Source organism: Miscanthus floridulus, chromosome 3 (genome assembly GCF_019320115.1).
Source record: "Miscanthus floridulus cultivar M001 chromosome 3, ASM1932011v1, whole genome shotgun sequence".
Lineage (NCBI taxonomy): Eukaryota > Viridiplantae > Streptophyta > Magnoliopsida > Poales > Poaceae > Miscanthus > Miscanthus floridulus.
The window spans coordinates 111071434-111093354 of NC_089582.1; the positions used below are offsets into that span (position 1 = coordinate 111071434).

The 21921-nt window shown below is 45.3% G+C and overlaps 1 protein-coding gene, 1 long non-coding RNA gene and 1 pseudogene across 2 annotated transcripts; 1 reads left to right on the forward strand and 2 right to left on the reverse strand.

The window, feature by feature from the left end:
- Positions 1 to 1182: 1182 nt before the first annotated feature.
- On the forward strand, positions 1183 to 4140 carry LOC136546474 (ubiquitin-ribosomal protein eL40z fusion protein-like). Its single transcript, XM_066538447.1, has 4 exons — positions 1183 to 1530; positions 2537 to 2744; positions 3369 to 3435; positions 3590 to 4140. Exons 1-4 carry the CDS (start codon positions 1428 to 1430, stop codon positions 3641 to 3643), a joined length of 432 nt encoding a protein of 143 aa, XP_066394544.1. The 5' UTR covers positions 1183 to 1427; the 3' UTR covers positions 3644 to 4140.
- Positions 4141 to 4394: 254 nt separating this feature from the next.
- LOC136546473 (lysine-specific demethylase JMJ32-like) lies at positions 4395 to 6663 on the reverse strand (annotated as a pseudogene).
- Positions 6664 to 16243: 9580 nt separating this feature from the next.
- LOC136546475 (uncharacterized) lies at positions 16244 to 19970 on the reverse strand. Its single transcript, XR_010781362.1, has 3 exons — positions 19394 to 19970; positions 18317 to 18717; positions 16244 to 16926 (listed from the first exon to the last, which is right to left on the reverse strand). It is a non-coding gene; the product is annotated as an uncharacterized lncRNA (long non-coding RNA).
- Between the last annotated feature and the right edge of the window lie 1951 nt (positions 19971 to 21921).

Below are 21921 nucleotides of genomic sequence, written 5' to 3' on the forward strand. Positions count from 1 at the left end.
GATGCGTTCATAGGATGCAGTAGATCAGCTTTTTTTGCTTGCGGAATTGCTAAAGCACAGGTGATCGCTGGAAATTTTTCCAGCAGGCAGCCGATAGGCCGTCAGCCTGTCATCTCGTCCAGTGCTGCTGTATGTCGGTGCCTGTTTCATCTCGTTCTCATGCTTCTCTTGCTCGACCCCATGAGAGGAAATGCTGCATCGGAAGCTATAGATGTCAATGGGGCCTGTTTCCTAAATCCCTACGGAGAATTCACCCACTAGGGGACGGGGATGGTATGAATTCTACCCCCACGGGGGATTAAACGGGGCTGAAGTTATCCCCGTCGGATATCACGGGGGCGAGGATGGTATGTAGGCCCCCGTCCCCGCTCCCCGCGGGGACCCGATTCCAAAGGCCCATATACTGGCAATGCCTAATACCTATGATATATAAGCAATGTTGCAACTCTAGCTCCTGTCGAAACGATCAACGAAAACGCGAAACAAAAGTTACATTTTATAGTCCCGTTATATCACTTAGGGTTTTAAACCAATTTTTATTAAGTGAAAATACTATAGAACATATATGTGCTACTTAAATAAAGTTTGAAGTGCAAACTTTGTAGATGACGATGAAATACCTGCGGCCCATAAGGATCCCCACGGAGACTAATTCCCCGCGGGGATGGAGATGGGGAGAAAGTCTCCCCCGTGGCACTTGACGGGGATAGGGATGGAGAATTTTCTTCCCTATGGGAACGGGGATGGGGAGGCACTCTCCGACGGGAAATTCCCCATTGACATCTGGAATCGGAACACTCCCTAGACGATTCCGTGACTTTCTCTGCCCTCTCTCAGTATGGCTGCTCTGGTTTGGATCTGTCTGGACTCCATAGATTTGCCTCCAAGTGAAAGTGATCTACCAACCACAGCATTTAAAGATTACTGAAGAAAAATCACTAATCAGCGCGACAAGGACTGTAAAACAGCAAGTCCCCGGCCCATGGGCCCTTGGCTTCTCTTCACAAACATCAAAGACTCTAATCTCTCCGGTCTCGGCCCAGCCCAACACCCGCGAAACTCATGACCCCGTTCCGTTCCGCGGGGGTGTCAGTGTACCACCCACTCGCTCCCGTCCCGTACCTCCCGTTCCTCCCGCGAGGCCACGCTGTGTGCTGGCAGTCCCATGCCGGCGCGGTGCTACGCCGTGCGACCGCGCGGTCTACAGCCGAGTGGACCGGGTGCAAGGAACCCTGCTTCTGCTTGCTTTTGGGGTTCTTGGGGTTTCCGTAGCGGCCGCGTTTCCTCCCCTGCACTGCCTCCCTATATAACCAGCCCGCGTCCGCTGCGGTGCTTTCCTCGCCTCGGCTCCTTCACCAGTTCACCACACCACCACGGCACCACCCACTCCCACCGGCGAGCGAGCGATCCCAAGAAGGCGAGTCGAGATGCAGATCTTCGTCAAGACGCTGACGGGGAAGACGATCACGCTCGAGGTCGAGAGCAGCGACACCATCGGCCACGTCAAGGCCAAGATCCAGGACAAGGAAGGTACGCGCCGTCTCCGACCACCTTCTCGGTCGCCTCCGTCCGCTATGCTCTCCAGCCGCCGTACCATCCATTTGCTTGTTTGCTCGTGTAATTTGTTGTTGCGTTTTCGTCCTGGTCTGGCCATGTGTGTTCGATCGATTGTTTCGAGGAGCTAAAACCCCTGCCTTTTTTCTCTGCACACATGCGGGTTTTAGCCTTTTTAGAGAGAGAGTCGTGTTCATCTTCATCTAATCCCCCGTGTTACTGCCGTTCATCTTCTCGATCTGAAACATCCGCAGTGGACCTGGATGGCTGGCCTTTATTTTGAAGCCAAAAACCACAGCTCTCTTTTGATCTGTTGGGTAAAGGATAGGGTTGGATTTAGCTTGTTATTTTGGTTTCTTGAGCGGTGTCAAGATAAGTTCGATCGATGTATTGCTTTCTTTGCAAGTCGCTAGACAGTCGAACTGAATCTTTTTAAGGACTGTCCATGTGCACTACTAGATCGCTTGACGCTTGTTTGAAGGACCTAAAACCCCAACTAAGCCTCTACACCTATGCGGGTTTTGGGAGAAAGTTCAGTAATCTAAGCATCTAGATATGTGGTATCGTCGGATCCCCCATTTTTCTGCGTTGTTGATAATCTGATAGAAAAACAGAACCGATCGACGAGGTTCCTCTTGATGAACTGAATCAAAACTTTCTTTCCATCCTGTTTAAGTGCAGTGTGTTGAACACTTGAACTCGCTTTTTTCTTTGTTTCTTGGAAGGAGTTGGAGGTGGTAGGACTGATTACCCTTTTCTAGTTTTCTTGTTTGGCTACTAGATATAGAATTGAACTGAATCTGCTATAGAAATTCCCTGTTTTGGATCATTTCCCTGGTTCAATTTCATCATACAGTTCGGATCGTGTGCAAATTGTGCCTCTGGTTCTGTGCAAATTGTGCATGTGCATGGCATCGTCTGTGTTGGGATTAATTAATTGAAATTGTGTTTTGTTGGCTTTGCTTTGGCTCAATCATTGCAGGCGTCCCGCCGGACCAGCAGCGTCTCATCTTCGCCGGAAAGCAGCTGGAGGATGGCCGCACCCTGGCCGACTACAACATCCAGAAGGAGTCCACCCTTCACCTGGTGCTCCGCCTCCGCGGCGGCAGCAAGAGCTTCAAATTCAACATCCCACCCAACCTCCTCGTGCTCGCGCGCAAGTCCAAGGAGAACAAGCTGATCTGCCGCAAGTACGCACCCACGTCCCTAATTCACCATGCATATATATCAATAATTGCATAATTTGTTGCTTACATCTAGACTTCTAGTACTTTAGATTGGTTATGCTGCATGTGTGCTGGTTCTTCTTGTGCTTTTATGCTGCTTGTTTGTGTGGTTTACATTGAGCCATGCCACTTTTGTAACTGCAACGAACGGCAAGTACGCACGCATGTCCCTAATTCGCCATGCATACATTGCATAATTTGCTGCTTACTACGTTCGATTGACTATGCATGTCAGCATGTGTACTGGTTCTTCTTGTGCTTCTATGCTGCTTGTTCAAATTGTGTATTTACATTGAGCTAAGCCACTTTATTAACTGCAATGTATATGCATTGTGAAAGTGAAACAGAGGTCGATGCATGACAGGCATTTAGTTCATAGCTGCCTTGCTTATGTGATTTGGCAGGTCGTTCTTTTTAGTTTGTCAATTTAACATGTGTGCTTCCTGTCTTGCTAATTAAGTTTGTCTAGTCATCAGCCTCTTCTGTAACTATGTGCTATTTCCTCAAGTCTTATTATTGCCATGAGTTACAGTGTTGTCATTGTGTGCCAACATTGCCTAGCTTTTTCACTTTTTTTCTTCTTTTCAGGTGCTATGCTCGGCTTCCCCTCAGGTCTACCAACTGTCGCAAGAAGAAGTGCGGTCACAACAATGAGGTTAGAGTTATTTTCCCCTAACAATTAAGTACTACGCATCTGTGCTACCTCGATTATATAGCCTATCTTACTGGCAACTGATACAATTACGTTGTGATGAATGGTATTCATTCTTTAGTCTCATGTATTTTTTCCAACATTCTTCAATTTTCAGTTGAGGGAAAAGCACAAGTTTGTCTCCAAGTATGGTATTGATAAGTATGATTAGAAAGCAACCACAGCGACAAGTATCAAGCTTCATCCAAAGTGTCATAATCAGAGTCGTTGAAGTTAAGTCTTGTCCTAGTTTATGTTTTATGCTGGATGTTGAACCTTTATCTCGTGTCTGAGTACTTCAGATTTTCTTCTGGGTGTGAACCTTGATAGCTCTTCCGAGTACTCGGTGATTTATGCTTGGTACGGCAATGCTAGTGAAACTTTTTGGCAGTGCTATTGCAGTTATTAATATACTGAGTTTTCCCAATGTTACTGCCTCGTATGCTGCTGTTTTAAGAGGCATTTGGACGCCACACTGTTCTCTCACGCTGCATTGTTGTTGAACACCTTAGAGCAGTTCGATAATTCAAAATTCCAAATGCTTCTTGAAAGCAAGGGTGGCATCATGGAACATTGAAAACGGTCACAAGAAGCAAAAGTTCAGGACATGCTTGAAAATGCTGTCACGCATAACAAGCAATGCAACGCACAAGTTAACTGGGGTGGGATTTCGAGTTTTTGCCACAAATGTCAGATCCCATCAAAACCCTCGGGTCCTTGAAAATGAAAAATAAAAATAGATAAGCAATATCGCACGGTTATGATTGCAACAGACAAAAAGGAAATCAAATATCAGTTTTGGACTTTAGACTACATGGTTAAGGTCATGTTCGCTTCTCTTATAATCCGTATTTTTCAGCTTGTTTTTTCAGTCGGAATAGTATTTTTCTCCCACAACAAATCAGCTGGAACAGTGTTTCGGTTTGTTTTTTCAGCGAAGCGAACGTAGCCTAAATGCTGCCGAGTGCTGCATCATGTGTTCACCGCAGGAACGTGGAGCTTTTCTAATGCACACCCAACATTTGTCAATGCCTCTGAACCCTATCGAAAAAAATACAAAAAGAAAGAATTCATACTTTCATACGGAAGAACAAACCAAATAAGCAAAGGCAAACTACAACAAGCACAGGAACCAGATTGATTTGGGTGCTGATTCTCACAACAACAACGAAGTCTGACCATCAACACATGGACAAAAGAGAAACTCTGCCCTCTCTCCCACTTCTTCCACGCCGGAAACTCCCTTGTCTTCATCTTGGTTTTCAACCTTATGAATTAAGCACTTGTCAACCTCAATTTTATCCAACCTGTAAAGCTAGCGTCTCACCCATGATGTTCTTTATCCACCCTGCACAGTTCTTTAGCTGGTCTTAACCTTCTGATTTCTACAAAGATAATCCATCCCTCCAGTGAATATAATGATGCTAATTTGCACAAGCTATAACTCAGGCCTGCAGGATACGAAGAATCATCACCAGAAACAGAGGATCAGGAACACATGGACACAATTCAAAATTCATGTTCTCTTTTGTGAATGCAACCAAAATTTGACAATGCACCACCAAATCAAATGTTCTAGCTGCAACCATATTGAGCCTGATATGCCAATTGGCACCTGCATATGTTGTACAAACATACATGGCCGATTAGTTGGTTTCCATGTGTCCAGCAACAACTTGTAATGCTCGAAGAGCTGTTACTCTGTTAGACAATGGCCGCAAGAAACTCAGCCCGGCACAGCATCATGATGTTCAGCAGAAACCAGGGGTAATCAGAGTCACTGTCCGCCATCTCAATCTTTCTTCTCCTCAAGATCATCTTCCAAAGCACCAGCTTTGCCCGATGAACAACCATTGATCTCCAGCGACCTCAAGAAGTTGAAGTACGCATACTTGATGTCAAACTGCATGTCGTACCAGTAGTTCACGGCAATGGTGAGCCCGTTCGGCCCTGGGCTCTGGCTGACGTGGTGAAACCACATGCTTGGCAGGTAGAGCATCTCGTCGGCCCGGACCGTGCACCGTATCGGCGCCGGCCCGTCAAAGTAGAGCGGGAACGAAGACGCCTGCAAGGCCATCTCCTCCGGCGACGCCGAGCACGGGTCAACGCTGCTCCACGGCACGATCCTCTCGGGCTCTTCCATCTCCAGCTTAAGCCTCAACTGACGCTCCCCTTCGGAGTCCTGCTCCGCGGCAACGTAGTGGGCGGCGGGGTAGTCGCGGACGTAGAGGCGGTGGTGCTCGGTCGGGGGCAGGAGGAGGAAGTGCTTCTAGTCGCAGAGAACGACGTAAATGTTTTCGTAGTGGTCCTTGTGGAAGGAGGTGACGGAGTGGGCGTTGCCGATCCAGAGGTTGACGGCCTCGGGGAGGCAGCCGAGCGCCTCGCTGGCCCAGGGCACGTGCGCATCCACGTCACCGGCGACCGCCGCGTACTCCCCGCGGAGGCAGTCGTCCTGCTGCTGCGCGTACGCTACCAGGCCGGCGGCCGGGTCGGATCCCCTGATAAGCCGGACCGCGGTAGGGAAGTCGACGAGGCGGACGTGCGCGGACGCAAAGCACCTCGAGGATCCGGGGCGCCGCGGGTGCGAGGCAAGCGCGTCGGCGCGGCCGTCGGGGGTGAGGTGGAGGGACACGGCGGTGGAGCGGAGCGCGTCGGTGAGGTAGGAGGCGGTGGGCCAGAGCGACGCAGCGGGCCAGTGGCGGGTGGCCGCGGCGGAGACGAGGAGCGGGTGGCCCGGGGAGACGTGGTCGCGGAGGAACGCGAGCGGCGTCGGGGGCAGGTCGACGCGCGGCACGGCGGCGGCGGCTGTGTCGTCCAGAGAAGGGGAAGGGAGGCCTAGCAGGTCCCGAGACTCCGCCCACAGCTCGCGCAGCGCGGGCTCCATCGGCTCGGTGTGGCGCCCGCCAGACACGGGCGCCGCGGCGGCTTTGGCTCTGACTGCTCGTTGGTTTTGCGAATTCAGACGGCGGCGGCGCAGCGGCTGCGGCACGACCGCACGACGCGCCGCAAAGCGGTTCTGGGGGCAGGCGCGTCGTTGGGTTAAGCAACCTGGGCCGGTAGACGTGCCCGATTTTTTGGGATTTGTTGGGCTTGACGAGTTTGACGTAGCCTTTGACCTGGGCTTTGTTGTGTCCACATTAGATTGCTGATTGGGCCTTCCTTTTGCTAAACTGCACGGTAGAACAAGGCTTGATAAGGGAAGGCTTCTCTAGTTGAATACGCTCATAATTTTCAATGGAGTATATTCTGTCGGAACAGCATATATGAATTCTGTAAGTGCAACCTCTAAGCATGCTTGTTACAGAATATATCAGTTTCATATTGCAAGGCTCAGAACTCATCATGTGGGGAAGAACCGAGGCAAGTAAACATGGAGTCACTGAAACTATCTTCTGTACACGTCAACTTGAACAACTTGAAACCATCTAAGGCCGCGTTTAGTTCGCCCGACTCTGCGCCGCCTGAAACACTGTAGAGACACTGTGGCTACAGTGTTGTTTTGCTTTTATTTGGTAACGATTGTCCAATCGTTGACTAATTAGGCTCAAAACGTTCGTCTCGCAAAGTACAACAAAACTGTATAATTAGTTTTTTATTTCGTCAACATTTAGTATTCCATGCATGTACCGCAAGTTTAATGTGATGGGGAATCTTCTTTTTGTATAGTGTCAAAATTTAGAATTGGGAGGAACTAAACATGGCCTAATTATTGTACATGTTTCCATTCTTAACTATAATGAAAAGACAGGGCACCTGCCACTGCCCTAAAAAAAAGGTAAAAAACGAAGTACAGTTAGGCCCCGTTTGGCAGAGCTTCACTTCATTAGTGAAGTTTTTTTTTTTGCTTCAGCTCCACGAACAGCTCCACCAATGGAGCTAAAGTGGTTTTGGTAAACCAGTTGGTAAAATGGCTTCCCTGTGAGAGCATGTTTTTAGGAGCCTGGAGGAGGAGCCGGGAGAAGCCATTTTTTTTTGCTCCATCCCATCCTAAATCACTGTGAGAGCATGTTTTTAGGGGCTTCACCAGTGAAGCTATTTCACTTTACCCCGTTTGGTAGAAAACGGCTCCAAACGGCTCCTAAAGCCGGTGGAGAAGCCCTGCCAAACGGGACCTTAGATACTATAAAGGCGCTTGCTATTGCTGGCTGCTGCAGCTGGCAGACCAGAGCGAGGCCTATTTTTCAATGTTTTTTTGTCGCTCGTCTACCGAATTTCATGGAACTGAGCCCTTGTTCGTTTGGAGGAATTTTAGAGGAATCTGAAAAAATCTGGAGAAATTTATGAGAGAAAAACGCTGTTTCGGATAAAAAAAACAGATCAAGCCGGATAAATAGGGCCTTGTTTAGTTCTAGCGTAAAGTTGTGAGATGTCACATAGGGTATCGTATGGGATGTTTGGATACTAATAAAAAAAACAAATTATGGAATCTGTAAGTAAACCGTGAGACGAATTTATTAAGTCTAATTAATCCATCATTAGCGCATATGTACTGTAGCACTTTATTGTCAAATTATGGACTGATTAGGCTTAAAAGATTCGTCTCATAAAATAGTCGTAATCTGTACATTAATTTTTTTTTTAATGTCTAAATATTCGATAGGATAGGGCGTAAACGTTTTGAGGAAGAACTAAACAAGGCCTAGATTATGTTTTCACAGGAGCCGAGGCCGGATAACGATTATGTTAATTTATATCGAGAGAGAAAATACTATTCATTCATAAAAAATAGTGCTAAAGTAGTTAAGCGAACGGAGCCCATGCCTTCCGTCTGGGACATCGCTTCACGTCTCTGGACTCCAGCTGACGTGCTATATTGTTCATAAAAGCTGTTGTTCTCTCTCTCTTTTTTGTTCTCGAATGGTTGTTACTTGTTGAGTTGTTGGAGCTGAAACTACGAAATCAAGTTCGCGGGGAATAATGAAACAAATTATTTAGAGCATCACCGATTCAACGTGTACCACATGGACGTGGTGCTTAAAAAATGCTGCTGCGTCCACTTCAAACCGTCGCATCGAGGGCTATCGCTGAACAAGTCATCGAGATCGCCAATACGGGCCTGGCCTGTCCCTTGTCAGTAGCACTGCATGTCGACCTTCACAAGGCCTTGTTTAGATACACTCAAAATTCCAAGTTTTTTCACTCTCTCTCCATCACATCAATTTTTAGCCATTTGCATGGAGCATTAAATGTAGGTAAAAAAAATAACTAATTGCACAGTTTAGTTGGAAATCACGAGATGAATCTTTTGAGCTTAGTTGGTCCACAATTGGACAATATTTACCAAATAAGACGAAAGTGCTACTATTCATCGGGTTGAAATCTTTTCACGATCTAAACGAGGCCCAAATGTCTTCTCGTCTTTAATTTCCTCTCAAGAAAGATGAGTGTGTATATTGACAGAGAAGTTATTCTACCAATAAAAAGATATTTAGCTAAACACAACTGACAAGTTTGGGGTTATATACATATATGTTCCTTTAAGCTATCATCAACCTTATAGTATTTTTTATGAGAAATTTTACAATGATTGAAAAAAAATATGAACCATCTAATGGACAAGATCGGACGGTGAAAAATAGAAGGTACCCATCTAAAAAGTACCTAAAGGTACTAAATAGATGGGGATAATACCAAATTAGATGGGTCAGTATCAAAATATGTGGAGACAAGACCTATTTTATATTTTATATTTTATTTACGAATAAGGATAAATCGGTCAATTTAGTATTGTCATTTAATGACAAAAATGGGATTTCCCGTGTCATCTCCGTCTGCCCATCTCAGTCTCGCTTTCTTCTTTCTTCTCCACGCTGGAGGCCCCCATCAAGACAGGCCCCTACAACTAGTGCATCAATGGAAATATGGGGAGGATGACGAAGAAGAAGAGGTGGGGGAAAGAAGAAAAATAGAGAGAGAGAGAAGAAGAAGAAGAAGAGACCAGTCTCTCTTCAATCCTGTTTCTGCATCCGCCACTGACCGCGGCCAACGGCGGCGCGCAGCTCACGCACCACGTCGTTGGCACGTAGGGATACCTCCCCCCCCCCCCCCCCGAGTGCCTCAAAAACAGCCTCATCACGCCCAAGGTTGGCGTGTTCGGGGGCATCCTGCTCGAGCTGCTGTCCAAGAAGGACGCCGCATTCGTGGACGACGTGGGCGAGGAAACGCTGTTGTGGGAATCCGCGGAGGAGGCGCAGGTGGACACAGAAGGGCAGACACTCGCATTTAGCAGAGGAGATGGCGAGAGGCGCCGCTGAGACATGGATCGCTAGCAGCCGGCGGTACCGTCCTCAAGGCATGCTTGATTTTCGCTCGCTGCTGGCATGTGAGTTCCTCCGGGATTGCGACAGAGCATCCAGGTGCTCGTATGTGACGTGCGTCGCTGGTCGTTCGTGCAGCCCTCTCGTCCGCGCATGGGCCACCACCATCTGCTCGCTCCTCTCGCGCCATCGCGCCTAGGAGGGTTGGGGCTAGGCAGAGAGCGGCGCGGCGGGAGAGCGGAGCGACGCGCTGAGGAAAAAGCATGAGGAAGCCGATCAATGGCACCGATTACTATATAAATGACTAAAATACCCTCATTAATATATTTTTCAATTAATTATTTAGAAAATAGAAATAGAAAAAAGATAAAAGAACCTAGAGGTACCAAGGTACTTTTCCGACCATCGTAGATCTCATTTTTCATATCTTCTGGAGTTGGGTTGTGATTTAAAAATTTTAGTTCTATTCCGTTGGTCGTTTGGTTATACAAAAATGATTTGGTATTTGGAAAAGAAGCATGCTTGTTCTTCTTTGCATGTGCTACATTCTATTATCATTGGCTCCGCTCATGGATTGGAAGCTTATTTCGGAGGCATTGGTTGCAGTGGCGTCACAACAATCGGCCTAGGCGGTCACAATGTTTTTTCACCCAAGTACATAGGTGACGATTTAGTGATCTAGTTTTAGGGTTGATAGTCATTAGAGTGACAAACTCTTTTTTTTTTACTGTACTATGCGGAGACCAAAAGTAGATTTGCAATTATTGTATCAATTCAATGTAACAATTATGAATTAATAAAATCCTTCCTTGGTAAGGGAAAAAAAGATGAATTTAGTGTCGTCCCCGTAACAGGATTAGTAAAAATGCATAAGTCGTTGGGGGACAGGGACCTTCGTCTTGACTCAGAACTCATTTAATGAACTAATCAAAGTTTTTTTTAATAGTCTATATCTATCGGGCAATGCTAAGGAATAAAAAAATATAGAAAAAACAAATTAATCCCTCCGCATTCCTCTAACGACGGGAGAGAGAAAATCATGGGGAATCCTTCTTCCTCGAAAACATCCGTCCTGATATATTCCTATAATCACGGTGAAACTTTGCGGATTCCTTCCTCTCTCTGTGCGAGCAGCAGCGCGGGATCCCGACGGCGTGTGGCACGGAAGCGGTTGAGCGGGCGGGCTGGCGTCCGGTACATGACACATTATATGTGTCAAAAGGCTTATCAGATCCAAAAGTTACAATCAATGAAACGTTATCTGCACTAACATGTTATCCACTCATGTTACCCACACTCATCTAACACGCTATACGTATCACACCCTAAAACGGTATGCAAATCATGCTAACACGCCACCAAAAATTATAAAACAGTGATATGTTACATGCATATGTTGCACACATTGTCCACACACATTAATCAGTTACCCACTCCCTGCAACACACGCTATCCACGCACACACATGTTATATTAGCCAAGTACACACGCTAACCACTAGTCCACTACGCTTCAGGCTAACTACGTACACTGTACACACACGCTAACCACGCACACACGCTAATCACGTACAAAATCAAGCGTATAAAGTTACATACAAAATTATATGCTAATCAAAATATATCAAGTACAAAATCATTATCTAAAATAAAGTATAAAGCTATAAAATAAAAAAGATGTACCATATAAGTCAAAGTCAGATCACACAGGCATCAATCAAATCTAGAAATTTTATATCTAAAAATTTCCTTATTTATCCTATTTTATAAAATATAAAAATTAAATAAATATATATTTCATATTTTCATCTATTACTTTCTAGGTGATCGTAAAATTTTAATCCAAATAAATGAATGGCTCACGGTCCGTAGCAAAGCCCATATCTAATATCTATCTTTAGTATTAAAGAATGAAAGGCATCTTCGTCATTCATCTCTTACAACTGTCTGATAGAGATTCTACGGACTCCATCTCTCTCGTGATTGTACAAGTTAACGGTCCCTAGCTTCGCAAAGTTGTTTTTCCGCTTCTCCTATCAAACAGGATTTGATGAAACAACTTCTCCCATCAAACAGGATCTAATGAAATAGCTTCTCCCTAAGTTTTCAACATCTCTCACATGCACAGTTCCCCAAGCGTAACCGAAAATATTAGCTTCTCCTAGCTCTCCTTCTGCTATCTTTCCTGAGAAGTTGTTTTACCGAATATTTCTTGAAAATAGCTTTACCTTCACTTTGAAGCTGCTTTATTGAACCAAAATAAAAAACCTGCTTCACTAGTGAAGATGAATTGTATTAAACAGGTCTTTAAATCAGCGTGTCCATGCACGATGCGGAGTTCGATTATTATAAAATGAATTGGAATCCAAAGTTTTCCAAGGTAATTTCTATTTTGCTTACCTTCAGTTCAGCCAGCGACAACGGGGTAGGGTTCAGACGTTGAGTATCATGATCCAATTATCCCAACGTAAGTCGTAACATAGCCTTGTCCTTGATGATTCGAGATGCAATTCTAATTCTCATCGTTTCATCGATTCCGGGGACAAAGCTATGGCTCCGTTCGCGTACCCTTAAATTCGGCTTTGATTCACTTTTTTTTTTCATCCAGAACAGTATTTTTCTCTCACAAATTCCTTCGAACCATCTAAATTTCTCTAAACCATCCAAATTCGTCCAGAACCGTGCCATCCGAATGGAGCCCATGTCACGATGATGGCCGTGACATAGCCGTGCTCATGTTTGTCAATTGCATACTAGTACTAGTACTAACATAGCATCGAGTAGCTGAGGACTTGAGGTATTGCATTTGCCGGCTGATTTAGCATTACAAGCAGATTCTGAAACTACTGACAGGTTCTGAAAGTCTGCACCGTTTATTTGCCAACATGATTGTTGTAATATACTTAGAACAATATCATATGGCTACATAGTTTACACAGCACGTTTGATCACGACACCATGGAAGAATTAAATGCTACAACTAGCCTAATGGCCCGTTCGGCTTACTCCATGTCCGGTTTGTTCGACTTCTTTTTTTAACCGGAACAGTATTTTTCTCTCACAACATTTCAGCCAGAAGAGTGTTTTTCAGCCAATTTCAGCAAGCCGAACGGGGCCAAAACAGTTAAGTAATACTGTGCATTGACAGGAGTTGTTTCATGTTCCAGGGCTTGTTCGGCTGGTATTAAAATCGGCTGAAGCTGATTTATTGTGAAAGAAAAATACTGTAGATTTTAGCTGATAAGCCGGCTGATAAGTTCAAACGAACAGGCCAAATAGAAATATGAAACCATCAATTAAGACTAGCCTAACCGCCTACCTACCTTGTGGCTAGAGTTAGACCTAAGGCATCAACAGCCTGTTCGACTGGTGCTAATACGATCGTACGATCATGAATTATTATTGTTGGCTGGTTTAGTGTGAGAAAAAAAAATACTATTTTAGCTAAAAATTTACGATCGTTTGAGGAAGGGCCCGGCATGACGACACGATGCCAATGCCATGCGGTGTGGTGGACTGTTTGTAGGCCCGAGCTGCTCCTAGGGTGGATCCGGCGTTCTGCACTGCTGGTGCTGGCTGCTGCAAAGCTTTGCAAGTTTGCCGATGATACTGGCTCTATCTATGAAGATCATATTCATAACCATATAGAGCCACGCAATCCAGCGAACGTAACCAAAGAAGATGAAACATGCTTGATACCCATACCCAAACTGCCATACTACCACAGCGGCAAACCTGAGAAATACTCCTTCCGTTCACAAAAGAATGCAATTCTCACTTCCCGAGAAGTTAACCAGTTTAAACTTTGACCAAAATTCTATAAAAAAGATAGTAACATTCCTGATACAAAATTAGTATCGTTAGATTAGTCATGTAATATATTTTCATAATAAATTTATTTAGAGACATAAATATTAATACTATTTAATATAAGCTTGATCAAACTTAAGCTACTTTGACCGACACGGATCTTATAATTATATTCTTTTCTTGACGGATTAGATGGGCATGAGACACGAGAGGCGGCAGCGGCTGGCATGGGGCACTGTGCCACCACCACAGGACACGACCCACATTTATTTAGCCCACGTCACTCGCAGTCCGCGGTCCGCACCGGACAGTCCACGCGACAGCCCGAGAAGGAGAAGGCCAGTACGCCACGCGCGCACTCTAAGGCTATCTACCTCAACAACACTGCTAACACGATGCGCATTCACTGGTTCAAGTGCATTATCAAGGGGGGATTTTTTTAAATAAAAAATTCGGCGGAGTGCTAAGCCCTTGTTTTCCCCATTATATATATATCACTCTTGCGACTCAATCCGTCTTTGCCCTGTTCGTTTGGCTGATAAGCCATGGTTAAAAATACTGTTGGCTGATTTGTTGTGAGAGAAAAATATTGTTCGTTGGCTGAAAAAGTACGGTTTATAAGCCAAGCGAACAGGGCGCTTAGCTCTATGCCCTAGATAGCCAACTACAGTAGCCACTCCTTGGTGTAGTCATCAGCCTTCTACGACCTGTTCGTTTGGCTGGGCTTGTTTGTTGCTGGATCGTGAAGAAGTACTGCTAGCTGGTTTGGTGTGAGAGAAAAATACTGTTCCGGCTGAAAATTTACGATCGTTTACGACCATATAAGCCTAGCCAAACAGGCTGCTGATCGTCACCGATGCCTGAGGTAAAGCTCGACCCACGAGGGGAAGTAGTGTGGAATTTTTTGACGTCGTGGACCCTGGTGGCTTGATCTTGGATGATGAGGCTGCCCACGCCGAGGTCAAGGTGGAGATCCTAGCGGCACCTGCGGTGGCGGAGGAAAAGGCGCCAAAGGAGCCCGAGCCAGCGGTGGCTGAGGAGGTGAAAGAGGAGGAGGCGGCGCCCGCTGTCGAGCCAGAGTCGGCAGCCTCTGGGTCGGAGGCGGCTCCTGCTCCAGCTGCCGAGCAGCCCGCCGTGCCCGAGCCGGCCGCCGAGGAGTCCTAGAAGGCCAGCGAGTAAGGTCGTGCGCAGGCAGCAGCGACCAGGGGATCAGAGTGAGATGGCTTAGACCGTCTCCAACAACCGTGACTCAAAATACAAGATCCATTCATTCTTTGGATAGCGCTACAGGCAAATGGTTCAATACCTAATTTTGGTCTTCTCCAACAACAAGACCCAAAAGACAACCCTCTCTGTAAATGGATCTCCATGAGAGATGATACTCAGATTTAGGTTATGCCTCTCCCAACACCCAAAATGGGTCTTCCATATAGGTACTCTGTTGGAGGCTATAGGTATTGTATTGGAGACTCATTTTGGGTTTGGATTCCATAATGGGTAACGGGAGAGGCGAGTTGAGATGGTGGGAGTTGGTGAGGACTGAGGAGCAGGGGAGGCCACCGGTTGCCCGCCGCAGCAGATCGGAAGAATAGGTGGGGATAAACCGGCTTTAAAACCTGTTCACCTGTTATTAAAGTCGATCGATAAGTCGCTTGAAGAAGCTGTTTTATTGTGAGAGAAAAATATTATAAATTTAGCTGATAAGTCGACCGAGGGCTTGTTTAGAACGCAAGAATTTCATAGGAATCACACAGGAATTTCACAGGAATCAGTTCAATTTCACAGAAAAAAAACAGGAATGGAAAAAAAATCCCGCATTCCAAACCAGCCCTGATAAGTTCAATCGAACAGGCCAGAAACCATGCGGGCTCAGTGCAGGTTTCACACTCTTTCCGAGACATGGGGTCGTCAAAACATTTAGTGGGGATGAAACGATTGTCATCTCCCTCCTCGTAAATACAGTGTCTCGTCATCAAAGCATTTTGTTCGCTGGATCATTTTTGTGGCTTATAAACCGACTGATGTTGTTTTGTCGTAAGAGAAAAACACTATATCATGACTGATAAGTATGACTGATACGATAAAAGCGAACCAAGTGCTAGTTGATATAACAATATATTTAATGCCCATAAAACCCTACGCCATTGAAATTGACCTTAGAGTGTTGGCCAGATCTCACACAGAGTGTGTTTTTATTGGTCCGAAAAATTTTGTTGCAGGATCCTCCTACGGCTCAATTCAGAGTAGGGAGTATAATTATACAGGATCGCTTTTTTCTCTCTTAATACAGTAATACGCAGCTCTGGGAAAAAAAATTTCAACGGCTCATCTCGCATCTCTAGGATAGGACGCTCATGGGATCCGTCAGTAGTGAGTAGTGACTAGTGAGCCTGTTCTGTCAATGGTCTCCATCACCCGGCAGCCGCTTCGGTGCCGACTGCTATACCGCCTGTTCGGCTGGCTGGCTGGGCTGATGCTGCCACTCACGCGCACTGTTCACAGTCAATGGTCTCCAATGAACAGTGTCTTTCAATCGTATTTTTCAGTAACGTGCTTCCTCAGGCTGCGAAGAGGTAAAATAAATGGTTGTCATTCAGAATTCCAGAACACAACCAAGAAACGGTTGTCATTCAGAATTTCAGTTTCAGATGCCCAGCACCGGGCAGGGAAGCCTTGGTCCATCCATTCCTCAGAAAACATCTGCAAATGGTTCAAATGAGCTTCAGTCCCAAGCAAAACACGTCTGAGAGTCAGCTGAAAACTGCCAGATTACTGCTACAAGAGAGCTGACCAAAGTATGCCAGTTCCACAAAATCAAAATTAGATTAAAAAAATCAATAGCATGCTTTGGTTTGGTAACGGATCAACTAGAATAGCCCACCAGCCGTTCACTGGCAATCGGAGTGTCAGCACTCAGCACATGTTATTACATTACTGCCACCGGCTGGACTACACAGAGGAACCTGCTTTCAATCAATTCCTTCTGCATTAGATTAAATAAAAGTCCCGGAACACTAACTCACGATACATACAAAAGAAAAAGAAAGACACCTGTTCGCTTGGTTTATAAGCCGTACTTTTTCAGCCAACGACCAGTATTTTTCTCTCATAACAAATCAGCCAACAATACTTTCAGCCATGGCTTATCAGCCAAGCGAACAGGGCTACCTCCTCAAAAAGCTCTAGGAACAGATTCAATGAGACAGTAGGGTGTCACTAGCCTACCCATAGAAGCAGGTCTGCAACAACGGGAGGTCAGGTGAATCGGATGTCTTGTATATATAGAGTTTGGAGCACAGCCCACAAAATCAGTCTGATGGTAAATACTTTACTGAAGTCCAGAAGAAGAGGAGCTGCCTCTGTCTCTCGATTGACATGCGCTCAACAGCCTGCAGTGTCAACAGGTAAGTATCCAAGCGTGCACAAAACTGATTGCCAACACATAATGGAGCTTCTATATAAGAAAGATATAGATTTCTGAACTGATATGCATGCAAGGTAATAAGGGACATCTTTTGTTTGATAACCGTGTGTCAAACAATACTAAAGCAGCACAATATATTGTCACTTTTACCACTACACGTCCTGGTTCCTCTTGATGGAAGCTCCACCCAAGATGAATCCGCAATAACTTGAGAAAAGTTGTTTCATCTTTCTCATCTCACTTACAGAAGAATCAACAAGGATTGTATGAGGTAACAAAACTAAAGTTACAAAATGAATTAAGAACAGTGGTTGTTTATTTGCTCCAGACTTCCAGAACGCCAGAAAGAAGGTACAATCATGTACTATTGATGCTAAAACATACACAGACATGGCCTAATGGTAGAGTGCAAGATTCTAATGGTTAAGGTCTTGGGTTAAAGTACCCACTGTCCCACTCTAGCACTCTCCTTAATATTAAAGACACCTTATTGTCCCTCCCGTTTACTCGCATTACAACAATTTTTTTTTTAAAAACAGCCCACATACCAATCAGTTTAAAGATTTTCTAAAGGATCTCATCACAATGATGTGCCCACTACAAATCCTGAGGGCAATGAAATCAAAATCCTTAAATAGTGGGTTTGGCCAACCAGCGCATCTCATCATGAGATCAACTAAACACGACATAACACTAAATATCAACCTCATAGAAATTCGATCAGATAAAACTGTCATTTAAAGAATCCACACACACAGACAAGAGACTGTTTCACTTCCTTTACACACAAAAAAAGGGCTTTTGGCTCCATTCACACTCTTCAAGTTCACTATAATTTTAAGGTTGTGATAACCAAGACAACAAAAAAATAAGGCCACATGAAACATACACAAGACATAATGGCTGTAACATGTGTTGGAACTCGGAAGAGACAACTATATACATACAACAAAGTAAATTCATGAACTGCTATGAGGACACACTAAAGGCGAAACAAAAGCCAACCTGGAAGAGCATAGTGAACATAGTACCATACTTTGAAGCACATAATTCTCTACAACCACCATGTATTTTTTTTAAAATCATAATTATGTCTCATAAGTGAATGATGCTATTAACGCATAGATTTATATTAGGATTATGACCACAACTCTGGTACATGTACCACATGCACAGACCTAATCGATCTGCAGAAAGATTGGCGTTTTCCGGCAAAATCTAACAGAGTTTAGTGAGAAATGGTATGTTGCCATGAGAAATTGAGCACACATGAAGAGAAAATGGTCAAAATGCATAGCAGTACAGCAAACAGATAATTCATTATTGAATGCATTTACACAAATAATACAGCATACCTTCCAGAACAAGGTAATCTGACGATCCTTTTCTTTGTAGCCATTATATTGAGTAAGTGATTTCCAGTCTTGCAGATTTATTGCATTGATGCTTCCCCCTAACAGTCGATCTAATTCTTCTAATCTAATAAACACTCAAAAACTCTTCCCGGAGCAGTTTACAGTTCTCCCTCTATCCCAGTCACCTTCGTCACAGTCCAGCTTACGCATTGCCCTCCGCCCCTCGCTGGTGGCGAGGGCCCGCTCTGTCGCTCTGCGGGCAGCAGCCTCTGCGACCGCCGTATCCACTAAACCGGCGGTGGCTTCGTCTCCCCTGGTTGCGGACCGCACCGTCGTCCGTATCGGGCTCCCCAGCAAGGGCCGCATGGTTCAGCGCTCCTTTCCGATGGTCGCTTCTGTTGCTGGGTTCGAAAGTTTGAACTGTATGATTGGTATATACTGAATTGGTTATGGTTGTGCTCTTTGTGCTTGATGAATGATGATGAAGAGTTGCCAATTGTCAGTGAGGCAGCTCAACCAGCGGCAGTACACTGTGGATATCCTGCTGGTGAGGTTTACTATGTTCTCTCATCTCTCTGATTTAACTACCTTCTGTCAAATCTAGCACGGAGGCAACCAGTTGCTGTGAGTAGGTTTTGAATCAGTAAGCCTTTGCTTCCTGATTCACTGGTAGCATAAAGATTTTAAGAGTGTAGTCTAACTTTCTACTCCCTATGTTTGTTTGTAATGTAAGGTAAGCTTAACACTTACTAGGTTTAGCTAGTGGGAAATGACCACTATAATTCTGATGGTTACATGCAAGGCCTTCTCGATGTTTGGTTAGAGCAATGCCGAGTAGAATTTCATGGTGCCTATTGTCCTATTGACCCTTCACTATCTCTATCAGAGGCTAATTATGTGATTCATAATATTGCATAACAGAACCATGTAAACTGCAGAATATGCTTTTCCATAAGTTACAAGTAGTCAATAGATTTGAGGTCAATTGGGTCCTTAGAATTTTCAAGTAATCTTCTAGTAGATTAATTAAGAAGGCTTTCTTGGCTAATGAAGTCTCTACTAGATCATCTCACATACCTGCTTGCATCATTAAAGCCCTGCTGGAAGCAAAACTAGCACACACCCCTGATAAGTATTCCCCGCGGAGTCCTGCTGCTGCGCGTACGCTACCAGGCCGGCGGGCGGCGGCCGGGTCGGATCCCCTGATACCGGACCGCGGTAGGGAAGTCGACGCGGCGGGCGTGCGCGGACGCAAAGCACCTCGACGATCCGGGGCGCCGTGGGTGCGGGTGCGAGGCAAGTGCGTCGGCGAAGCCGTCGGGGGTGAGATGAAGGCAGACGGCGGTGGAGCGGAGCGCGTCGGTGAGGTAGGAGGCGGTGGGCCAGAGCGACGCAGCGGGCCAGTGGAGGGTTGCCGCGGCGAAGACGAGGAGCGGGCGGCCCGGGGAGACGTGGTAGCGGAGGAACGCGAGCGGCGTCGGGGGCAGGTCGACGCGCGGCACGGCGGCGGCGGCGGTGTCCAGAGAAGAGGAAGGGAGGCCCAGCAGGTCCCGGGACTCCGCCCACAGCTCGCGCAGCGCGGGCGGTGTGGCGCCCGCCAGACACGGGCGCCGCGGCGGCTTCTTCTGCTCTGGGCGCAGGCGCAGCGGCACGACGCGCGGCAAAGCGGTTCTGGCCTTCTGGGGGCAGGCGCGTCGTTGGGTTAAGCAGCTTCGGCCGGTCGATGTGCGCGATTTTGGTGTTTGTTGGGCTTGAAGTAGCCTATGACCTGGGCTTTGAAGTAGCCTACGACCTGCCCGATTTGTATTGGGCCTTTTTTTTATGTCCATGGGAGAAGAAGACTTGAAAGGGGGAAAAGAAGGGGCCCCTAGCTGCCGACCTGGTTGGCAGGGGCACTCCCGCCGACCCCCTCCCCTTCAATAAAAATAATTTCCTCCCCCACTTATACATTAAATTAGGCTCAATTTAATTGTATTATTGACCAAACAGCAGTTATACATTAGACATGCACTAGAAGCCGAAATTGCTGACATCAGCACATATCCTATACTTTTTGAGGTAAAAAAGTCATATCTCCTAAACCAAGTATCCTAATTAAAATCCGATTGCACCATCGTGTTCCTTGCAATTGACTCTTCAAAACAAGATCCCACGTGGATATATTTCGATAAAAAAATTTAACGATCATTTATCTCATAATAAACATGTATTTAAAGATAATCGTCGAACAAGACATCAACACACGAATATCGCAGAAAATAGCATAGAACATCCTATGTATACTATATATATAACATGAAATAAAAAAATAAAAATTAAATTAGTGAAGTAATTAATTATAGTCGAATAAAAAAAATGCTACCAAACATCACAGAATACATCGTAGAACATCACATTAACACTACATGAACATCACTAAATATAGCATAGAACACATGTATATTACGTGAACATTGAAAGTGCAATCAAGCTTTAATTATGGGTTTTTGTGATAATGACAGTGCAATTAGAGAACTAATGAGATTTATCAAGATGACAAGCAGGGAATTTATATTCGATGATGCTACACGGAACGGAGGAGTCCCCAATTACAAATGTAAATGGCTTCAAACTCAAAGAAGATTTAAATTCTTTTATATATTGAATTTAAGTATAGAAAAAGTCGTACTATAAAGGGGGCACAATGCTTAACCTAATATGTGCTACCAAGTACTCAAACAACCACAAGCATCCTTAGATTCACAGCCAAGACAGTCGGCACTTCACTATGACCCTTGCTGTCTTGCATGGTGCGAGCTCCGACTCGCTCGACCCCTTAGGTTGAAGGGTCGAGATGGCGACTAGAAGGGGATGAATAGTCTTTTCTAAAATTAATCGCGTTGGCTAACCGATACAAATGCGGAATTAAGACTATCGGTCTAGCCAAAACTATACCCCACTATATATGTTCACTAGCACCTTGCAAAGATAACAATTATGCAACAAAGGTGCCGGGCTAGTTAGAGCTCTCCTAAACAATTCTAGGAGCAAAGTTACATAAACCTATGCCACTAGTACTTTAAGCAACAAGGGAGCTCCTACACATGCTAGTAAGCAAAAGCACAAAGCTAACGATGCTCACTAGCAATGCTCAATAACAAGGCAACCAATGCCTAATTAGAGAGCGCAAATACTTAGCTACACAAACTAAGCAATATGACTAACGAGGTTACTAAAACCAAATTAGCCACGTAAGGGAGCTACTTCTATGCTACACAAGCAAGAAGGTAATTAGCAAGCTACACAAGCTATCTAATTACAAGAGCAACTACACAAGCTTAATATGTATAAAAGTAAATGCAAGCTTGTGTAATGGAGATGCAAACCAACGGGAAGAACAAGGTTGACACGATGATTTTTCTCCCGAGGTTCACGTGTTTGCCAACACGCTAGTCCCCGTTGTGTCGACCGCTCACTTGGTGGTTCGGCGGCTAATTAGCATCACCCGCTAAGCTCGTATGTCGGGCACCGCAAGAACCTACCCCTTGAGTGAGGGTAGCTCAATGACACGCTTTACTAGAGTTGCTCTTCGCGGCTCTCGTGGGGTGAGCACAATGCCCCTCACA

Bases quoted from the DNA above. Each gene is read 5' to 3' on its own strand.
- LOC136546474 (XM_066538447.1), top strand. From the start codon at position 1,428: ATGCAGATCTTCGTCAAGACGCTGACGGGGAAGACGATCACGCTCGAG. The intron at 1,531-2,536 runs GTACGCGCCGTC...CAATCATTGCAG, and splicing joins CAAGATCCAGGACAAGGAAG to GCGTCCCGCCGGACCAGCAG. The intron at 2,745-3,368 runs GTACGCACCCAC...TCTTCTTTTCAG, and splicing joins AACAAGCTGATCTGCCGCAA to GTGCTATGCTCGGCTTCCCC.